This window comes from Musa acuminata, chromosome BXJ3-3 (genome assembly GCF_036884655.1).
Source record: "Musa acuminata AAA Group cultivar baxijiao chromosome BXJ3-3, Cavendish_Baxijiao_AAA, whole genome shotgun sequence".
NCBI classification, from domain to species: domain Eukaryota; kingdom Viridiplantae; phylum Streptophyta; class Magnoliopsida; order Zingiberales; family Musaceae; genus Musa; species Musa acuminata.
Genome location: NC_088351.1, coordinates 29,082,654 through 29,092,083, shown reverse-complemented (window position 1 = coordinate 29,092,083; position 9,430 = coordinate 29,082,654). Strand labels below are relative to the sequence as shown.

Sequence of the window (9,430 nt, the reverse complement as noted above, 5' to 3'; positions counted from 1 at the left end):
TAATTTTGAGAGGATAAAACGGTATAATAAATTTTTAATGGCTAGTTTGGATCTTACCATCATAAACAACAATTTGGCACAATGAAACATATGAAAACAGTAGAATCAATTCTCCATGGCTGGGGTGGATCTTATCAATCAGAAACAATTGATTTGGCACAATGAGACCTATGGAAACACATTGCTTCGTGTGCAGGGCAGACAACTATTTCTCATTTCCTTGGGCTTTCTCATCCTCCCATTGCCCCCTATTCTGCTCTTCCATTCTGCCGTAGATCACACTGATGCTGTTCATAAAGCCCACCAAAGTTTGCTAATGGATTCGAGTATAAACCACAGATGTCTGGCAATATATAAATCTAAGATCTCCTGTTACATCACTCTGCTTTCTGAGTGCTGAAACAAGGACCAACACTCTCAAGGAAATAGAGATACTAGTGTGATAGATACTATCTTACAATGGTGGATATTAACAATACTGAATGGTAAAAAAACAGCAGTTCAATACCAAAAGAACACAGCTATCACCAGCACAACTAGTGCATGACCAATTCTGAGCAACAACAAGAAACCTTTAGCTGCCTTTGCCGAGCAACAACTACTTTGCATTGAACAGCAACCTCAATGCATTTCGCATCTTCGGCCTTGCCTCCGGCGACATGCTGACGCATGCTAGGGCAACCTTCAGAATCGAAAGCATCTGACTTCGAACAGCCAACGACGTTTTCGCAATTTTAGGATCAAGGATCTGCTCTCTTTCACTAGACCTAGCTGAGTGGCTCAGTGCCCATTTGGCCAACTCAAGTCCATTGCTCACTGCTGGTTTCCCAGTCAGCAGCTCCAGTACAACGACCCCAAAACTGTAGACATTCCCAGCCATTGTCACCGTCATGGTGTATGCGTACTCTGAAACCAAAAAGATGAATCCATGATATTAGACAATCAGAATACCTAAGCCTCAATTCAGAAAACATGTCATCTAAAAAGAAGTGGCTAGATATATAAAAACCTGTAGTATATAGAAATAATTCATTGTGTTTCTGATTTATAGATATTACAAAACATGAGGTGCCATGGATCAGCCCCAGTATAATTTTCTTCTGTAAAACAAGCAGAAATGATTGTCTATGATACCTTTTTCTCAGAGTGCTTCTGATCTTATCATGCATGGAAGTTATAAATAAAGAGGAATTAGCTCATCGAAAGAGGTAGATTAGTTGGAACTCTTCAATGAATGCAAATTAGTACAGAGGAGAGTAAAAGATGACTGATTGCAACTTGATATATAAAAAGCATTCATATTGAGAAAGGAAAATACTAAGCACAACACGCAGCAATAGTTCGTCTAACCATAAGAAATCTAAAGGATAAGAACATTGGCTTTGCTGTCTCACCTGGAGGAATATATCCAACCGAGCCAGCAACAGTGGAGAGACTCCCGGTACTCTTCGAAGGATCGATAACTTTGCAGAGCTCGATATCCCCTATCTGAGGCTCCTTAGGTGACTTCATGTGGATCGTCTTTGTCGATAGATCAAGCAGAAGAACTGGCTGCGTGCACCCATGGAGAAATGTCAACCCTTGAGCTACCCCTAGCATTATGCAGTAACGAGAGGGCCAATCCAAAACATTCACCAAGTTCTTGTGAAGGAAATCGAACACAGTCCCCCTGTGCACATGTTCATAGAACAGGTAAGCGCTGTCTTCGGTCAACACATACGCCAAAGGAACCATTACATTTGAGTTGCTCAGCTTTCCTAACACCTCCAGTTCTTGGCGGAATCTATCATGGCTTCCCATTTGGAAAATCTTGTCAGTCCAATTCAGTTTCTTTACGAAGTAGCTAACCCCGTTTGGCATGACAGCCTTGTAGTAGGTAGAGAATCGAGTCTTCAGTATGATTTTTCTTGGATCACTGGTGACTTCCATTGTTTTGGAGAAGTCGATACTCGATCTATGTATACTGTTTGCAGTCACAAAGCAGCCATTAACAATCTGAAGATTGCTTTCTCCAAGTTGTGGAGTTTCGTCTTCCACCCGATAAAAGCGCTTGGAAGAGATTAGCAGAACAACCACTGCAACCAAGATTAAGAAAGCGACCATGGAGATAACCACGACGATGATCACAACAGGTGACCTCTTCTTACGTGACCCAAGCAATGTGTCTTGGCTTTCGGTTGAGCATATGAGATACCTGTTCCCAGAGGTGATGACAGTAACATAATTTCCAAATGCAGGACAAATTCCAGAAAGATTATTGTTGGACAGATTTAACAGTGTCAAGCTTCTCATGCCTGCTAAAAAACTTGGAATCTCACCAGTAAAACCATTGTCTGAGAGATCAACAACCTCCAATTCTGTTAAAGCAACGAGAGAGGGTGGTATGGATCCACTGAGTAAGTTATGACTGAGGTTAAGAGCTATCCTCAGGTTAGCAGGCATTGTAGGAACTGTTCCACTCAGCCTGTTGCCTCCCAGCTTCAGTTCTATCAGAGATGACATGTTACCAATGGTATCGGGTATAGAACCATCGAAATTATTACCTTCTAAGATCAAGTTTGAAAGACTCTCTAATCTGGAAATTGCTGATGGGATCACACCAGTGAGGGAGTTTTGGCTTAGATCTAGTACGCTCAAGTTGACATGCAATTCGAAGAGCTTATCAGGGATGCCGCCACTGAGGTTGTTCTTTTGAAGCTTCAATACAACCAGCTTTTGAAGGCTACCCAACTCCTCCGGCAATTCGCCATGCAAACGATTGGATGCAAGATTTAAGAGCGTCAGATTCTTGCAGCTGCCGATCTTTGGATGAATCTGCGAGTCCAAATTATTGTCATTCAGCTCCAAGTACGTCAAATTGGAGAGATTCCCAATCGTTTCTGGAATGGTCCCATCGAGTGAGTTCCCACCAAGCCGCAATCGGTAGAGATTCTGAGACAGATTATTAGGAATAGGACCTTGAAGCTTATTGTATGACAGATCCACGGACACCAGATTAGGAGATGACAGAAGGTCCGCTGGTATCTCGCCGCTAAGGTTATTGTAGCTGAGGTCCAAAACCCTGACATACTTGGTAATTCCGGAAGGTATGCTGCCGATGAAGAAGTTCTGATTGGCGGCAAATCGAGAGAGACTCGTGAGGTTGGACAAGCTTCTGGGGATCAGCCCGATCAAACTATTAGAAGAAAGGAGCAGCGTCTCCAACTTAGAGAGATTCCCGATCCCGTCTGGAGTCACCCCAGAGAGGTCATTCTGGCTTAGATCCAATAAGGTCAGGTTTTGATGACCACCGATGTCACTTGGGATTTGGCCATTGAAGGAATTTGCAGACAGAACCAGTTCCTCCAATCCTTGGCTCTTCCCAAGAGCAGGCATGTCTCCGGTGAAGCCATTCGCAGAAAGATTCAAGCTTTTCAATCTGGCGAGGCCATCTAACTGCGAATCGACTGCTCCAATGAGGTTATTGAAAGACATATCCAGTGTCTCCAAAGAACTGAAACGCGAGAAATTTGGTAGAGCACCATATAACATACTGGAGCTGAGATTGAGTGACTTCAGCCCATGCAAGAAGCTGCAGTTGGAGAAGAACCCGGGGATGACGGTCAAAGAGTTCGAAGAGAGGTCGAGGGACTCCAAAGAGTCAAGGCGGCAGAGTACGTCGAAGAAGCCGGCAACCGACGAGGAGTTGGGGGCTGTGTATAAGCCGGAGAGGTCGAGGCTTTTGACCACCGAGGAGTTTCCTGAAGAAGAGCAGTTGACTCTTATCCAACGACAAGGATTTGGGTCACTAGTGTTCCATTTAGCGTTGGGTAAGGAGCTGTGGAGGCTCCGGGAGAGATTCCCCATGATTCGTGTTTGGGTTTGGCTGAGTTGGGAGGTGGAAGTGTCAGCAGAGCTATGCAAAGAAAGCCAGGAGGAGAAGCACAAGAAGAAAAGAGGAAGGATGAAGGGGCCATTATACCTCCCCATTTCTACCATCTCTTCTGTGATAGAACGATCACCTGAAGTCGGTGGTTTAAGAGGAAGGAGATAAGACTATAAAGGTGCGAGCCTCATGCCGAAAACTGAGGCAGGGACTTTGACCGTTGGATGGATCATACAACGCGGAAAGGTTCTTTCTTCAACCTCCTGCGTGTAAAAGAGGAAAAATGCAACAGAGTCCAGAAGATGAGAAACAAATATCAAGAAGATAACACAAAGGCAGGATCTTTGATCTCTCCTCCTCTCCCTCTTCTTACTGGGCAACAGTTCCCAAGGAGTGGTGTCTTATGGAAAGAGAGAGAGACCGAGATAGGATTAAAGACAGGAACTTTATTTGTAGTCCATCGGGAAGATGCAGAGAAAAGAACACAGGGAACTGGGAAATGTGTGTGTGTGTGTGTGTGCAGGTTTTCCACGCTTGGGCTCTGACAGTTGACTCAGTCACAGACCGGACTGGGGATTCCAACAGTAGCGTAGACTAGAGATAGGTGATGAGAGTGAATGCAGGGTGGAAGAGAGAGGCTTGACTTTGGAGGTCGTAACAGAGGATGGAAGAAAGTGGGGGAGGAAGAGGGAGTCGGAAGGTTTCTTTGGTGTGAGATGTTTCCTTCGGCAGCCCCACAGTTTGACCGTGACTTTGAATGGTCTCACAAAGGTGGTGGTAGTGGCTTTGGATTTCCCGGTCTTGGATTCCCACCACCATCCCAAACCGCCGGTTCGGGTCCTTTCCGCCCACCCTGGGCTGAAGTGGTGGACAAGCCGTGTTCCACGGACAAGGTTCCTAAGCAGCGATTTGTTAGAGATATGTTAGCAGTCAAAAGGAGTTGTCTTCTTCGAGGAGATCTGAACATTCTCTGGAGTTGCAGAGTACCTCGAGGAATAGTTTAATGCACGAGGAGCTCTGTATTCCGGTAGGGAGATGGAGGTGGAGAATGGTGATAGGTAAGGAGACCAGCTCGTGGAAAACAAGTACATCGTTGATTGGATCACATCAGCGTGGGGTAACCATGGAAGAATGGGTTCGAAGTTGGACTCGTAAGCAGGTCTGTCGTAGACTTGCAGGAAGCATAATAAATGCATCCGTTGAAGATGTATGCGACTCAAACCATCTGAAACGCAAAATGGAAGACCAGTCTGGTAATCTGACGGATTTTGCTGGAATTTAGCAGCACACACTGTAGCTTTGTTGAACGTAAAAGTGATGGTGGCAGGCAAAATGTTAGAGGTGGATCAATCCGACTTGTTCAAACCCAGTGCGTCGGAAGCCTTCAGACAGCCCAATCTAATGTTGATACGCGAGAAAGTCGATACCATTTATGTTGAAATATTCATGCATATCAAGTTGACATGTATATAATATATCAATATTATTAGTATTACTTTGTAAACCTAAACTAAAGGATTACTGTATAAGATATCATTTATGTTAATTAATTTTATATCAAAGCTTTAACAAATACACACTGCAAGTCAACAATTCCATAGTAGCAATAAGAGCATGACTGCAGCTGTGATTATAAGAAATAGATCATATGATCCTGTTTGAGTCAATCCAAAGTCATGGTCAACGTGGGCCCACTGACGTCTCCTTCTTCCCCGCCCCAACTTTCTATCACCTCCCAACCCAAGTCGCCCTACAAAGTCAAGTCTCTTCCACGTCGCATTCACTCTTATTTTCCAAAGCTGTCACTCTCATCAGCAGCTGTGACTCAGTCATATGATTCAGGGGCCAACCCAAGCACCACCCCTCCACAGACGTCCCCTTCGGTTCTTCTCAGTTTCCTTCCGTTTTCCATCATCTCGTTGGATCGCAAAGAAATGTCTTCTTACCTTTGGTCGTCATCCTCCTCCGTCCACGAAGCACGAGTGTGGAAAAAGTTGCTCGTTGCTTCTTTGGTTCTGCTGCGAAGACCAGAGAGACAGAGAAGAGGTCAAACATCTTCGATTCTTTTGTGTTCTCTTCGTTATCTTCTCACTCCACTTACGTGTTTGTTGAAGAGCCGGGTGAAATGAAGACGTATGTGGAACCCTTCTTCCTTCCTCTTCTCTTCTTGTGCTTCCTTTTGTGTTCTTTGCATGGCTCTGCTGACACTCCCACCTCCCAACTCAGCCAAACCCAAACACGAATCATGGGGATTCTCTCCCGGAGCCTCCACAGCTCCTTACCCAACGCTAAATGGAACACGAGTGACCCAAATCCTTGTCGTTGGATAAGAGTCAAGTGCTCTTCTTCAGGAAACTCCTCGGTGGTCAAAAGCCTAGACCTCTCCGGCGTCGGCTTATACACCGCCTTCAACTCCTCGTCGGCTGCCAGATTCTTCGACCTACTCTGCCGCCTTGACTCTTTGGAGTCCCTTGACCTCTCTGCGAACTCTTTGACCGTCATCCCCGGGTTCTTCTTCCCCAACTGCAGCTTCTTGCATGGGCTGAAGTCACTCAATCTCAGCTCCAATATGTTATATGGTGCTCTAACAAATTTCTCGCGTTTCAGTTCTTTGGAGACGCTGGATATGTCTTTCAATAACTTCATTGGAGCAGTCGATTCGCAGTTAGATGGCCTCGCCAGATTGAAAAGCTTGAATCTTTCTGCGAATGGCTTCACCGGAGAGATGCCTGCTCTTGAGAAGAGCCAAGGATTGGAGGAACTGGTTCTGTCTGCGAATTCCTTCAATGGCCAAATCCCAAGTGACATCGGTGGCCATCAAAACCTGACCCTATTGGATCTAAGCCAGAATGACCTCTCTGGGTCGACTCCAGAAGGGATCGGGAAGCTCTCTAAGTTGGAGACGCTGCTCCTTTCTTCTAATAAGTTGGGCGGGCTGATCCCCAAAAGCTTGTCCAACATCACGAGTCTCTCTCGATTTGCCGCCAATCAGAACCAATTCATCGGCAGCATACCTTCCGGAATTACCAAGTATGTCAGGGTTTTGGACCTCAGCTACAATAGCCTTGGCGGCGAGATACCAGCGGACCTTCTCTCAGCTCCTAATCTGGTGTCCGTGGATCTGACAAACAATAAGCTTCAAGGTCATATTCCTAATAATCTGTCTCATAATCTCTACCGATTGCGGCTTGGTGGGAATTCACTCAATGGGACCATTCCAGAAACGATTGGGAATCTCTCCAATTTGACGTACTTGGAGCTGAATGACAATAATTTGGACTCGCAGATTCATCCACAGATCGGCGGCTGCAAGAATCTGACGCTCTTAAATCTTGCATCCAATCGTTTGCATGGCGAATTGCTGGAGGAGTTGGGTAGCCTTCAAAAGCTGGTTGTATTGAAGCTTCAAAAGAACAACCTCAGTGGCGGCATCCCTGATAAGCTCTTCGAATTGCAGGTCAAATTGAACGTACTAGATCTAAGCCTAAACTCCCTCACTGGTGTGATCCCATCCGCAATTTCCAGATTAGAGAGTCTTTCGAACTTGATCTTAGAAGGTAATAATTTCGATGGTTCTATACCCGATACCATTGGTAACATGCCATCTCTGATGGAACTGAAGCTGGGAGGCAACAGGCTGAGTGGAACAGTTCCTACAATGCCTGCTAACCTGAGGATAGCTCTTAACCTCAGTCATAACTTACTCAGTGGATCCATACCACCCTCTCTCGTTGCTTTAACAGAATTGGAGGTTGTTGATCTCTCAGACAATGGTTTTACTGGTGAGATTCCAAGTTTTTTAGCAGGCATGAGAAGCTTGACACTGTTAAATCTGTCCATCAATAATCTTTCTGGAATTCGTCCTGCATTTGGAAAGCATGTTTCTGTCATCACCTCTGGGAACAGGTATCTCATATACTCAACCGAAAGCCAAAACACATCCGGGTCAATAAAAAATATCACCTTGGATGAAGCGATCGTCATTGCAACGTTCATCAGCGGTATCATCGTCTCCTACTCGGTGGCGACAATCGTATACCATTGCTTGTATCCGTCAAAAAAGAGAGACCAAACTGTAAGGAATTCTATTTTAGACGGGTCCTCGCCTTCCTTCAGGCTCTTCATCGAAAGAGTACACAGACTCCAGCGTCAGGCCATGTACGTAGAAAGTGATGATTCCGAACTCTCCTTGGCGACAGCAGAGTGATGTCACCCACTTGCTTAGCTGTTCTCAGAATCACCATATTCCACACGAAGTCTCTACTTAGCTGTAACTTTTCATGCACTATATATATATATATATATATATATATATATATATATATATATATATATATATATATATATATATATATATATATATATATATATATATATATATATATATATATATCCACTTGTAATTTAAGTGGTGAGACGCATACGGTTAATCTTATGTGATTTAGATAAGAAAAGAGATTTTGATTTAGGAAGAAAAAGCTAATAGTTGGTTTGTAAAATTAATTTTGATTATCATGATTTTATGATATGTCGATCTAAATACCATGCTCTCTAAATTGATGGGTGTAAATCTTTAAAATTTTATTCCTCAATTTTTCTTCATAATTTTTTATTTTTCATATGATATTGATATCTTCTAATTAATCTAGAGAGAGTCACATTATAATTAGATTACTTTATAGTGGAAGTTGGATCTAGTTTGCTTGTGATGTTTTTTCCTTTATGTTGAAGGATTTTCCATATATATCTTGTCTTTGTTTTGTTAAATTATTTATAATATATTTGTTACCGAATGATATTCTATTTGATATATATTAAGTGAAAAAAGTATATTCTAATGTTTATTGCTTTTCCAGATTAAAGATTCTCCATATATTTAATCTTTTTTCTAATGAAATGGTATCATGTGTGAATAAAATGGAGAATTTAGGTAGATCATGTTCAAATTAACAACAACTAATTATTCTATTTAGAAGCCTAAATATCTTATTTTGTAAAGATTTGTATGATTTCATTGAAGGGTGGGAGGCTAAATCAAGAGACAAAAACAGATAAAGAGTGGAAAAAGATGAATAGAAAAAATATTGGTTTGATCAACAATAGATTGACAATAGTGTATTCTGTCATGTATCTCAGGAAACAAATGGATATTCATTATGGATAAAATTGATAAATTTGTATAAGAGAAAAACATCACATAATACAATTTTCTTGGATAATTTTTTTTTATTTGATATATAAAAATGAAAGTAATATGGATGAGCATATAAATGACTTCTAAGATATTGTGAATCAGTTGAATAGTCTGTAAGTAATAGGCTTGTATTCTTCTTGGCACACTACTTGATAGTTGAAAACCTTTAATATTAACTATTAATAATTTTGCTCCTAATAATGAGTAAAATCTATTCAATGAACATGGATTTGCTCTCCAATCTGATGCACTTGTTATAGAAAAAAGAAAAAGAGATACCATTAGAAACTTTTAAGATTCTGAAAATTGTGATAAGTCAAGAGGAATGTGCAACTGCAGATCAAGAGAAATGCCATATGAAAAGAGTGTAG

At 42.4% G+C, this 9,430-nt stretch overlaps 2 protein-coding genes across 3 annotated transcripts; one reads left to right on the top strand and one right to left on the bottom strand.

Annotated features, from left to right (window-relative positions):
* Positions 1–321: 321 nt before the first annotated feature.
* On the bottom strand, positions 322–4,531 carry LOC103978616 (leucine-rich repeat receptor-like tyrosine-protein kinase PXC3). Of its 2 annotated transcripts, XM_065141033.1 has the most exons (3): positions 3,962–4,531; positions 1,395–3,865; positions 322–906 (listed from the first exon to the last, which is right to left on the bottom strand). In XM_065141033.1, exons 1-3 carry the CDS (start codon positions 3,976–3,978, stop codon positions 599–601), a joined length of 2,796 nt encoding a protein of 931 aa, XP_064997105.1. In that variant the 5' UTR covers positions 3,979–4,531; the 3' UTR covers positions 322–598. The 2 variants fall into 2 exon arrangements, with proteins under 2 accessions (XP_064997105.1, XP_064997104.1); XM_065141032.1 differs by having other exon boundaries at positions 1,395–4,531.
* A 1,275-nt stretch (positions 4,532–5,806) lies between these two features.
* On the top strand, positions 5,807–8,141 carry LOC135632451 (leucine-rich repeat receptor-like serine/threonine-protein kinase RGI4). Its single transcript, XM_065141048.1, has one exon. It carries the CDS (start codon positions 5,991–5,993, stop codon positions 8,070–8,072), a length of 2,082 nt encoding a protein of 693 aa, XP_064997120.1. The 5' UTR covers positions 5,807–5,990; the 3' UTR covers positions 8,073–8,141.
* The last annotated feature ends 1,289 nt before the right edge of the window (positions 8,142–9,430 follow it).

What these genes read in the sequence shown, in the direction of transcription:
- LOC103978616 (XM_065141032.1), bottom strand. Translation starts at nt 3,978, where the DNA reads ATGGTAGAAATGGGGAGGTATAATGGCCCCTTCATCCTTCCTCTTTTC. An exon ending in GGTTGGATATATTCCTCCAG is followed by an intron (nt 907 to 1,394) that starts GTGAGACAGCAA and finishes TTTTGGTTTCAG; the next exon opens with AGTACGCATACACCATGACG.
- LOC135632451 (XM_065141048.1), top strand. Translation starts at nt 5,991, where the DNA reads ATGAAGACGTATGTGGAACCCTTCTTCCTTCCTCTTCTCTTCTTGTGC.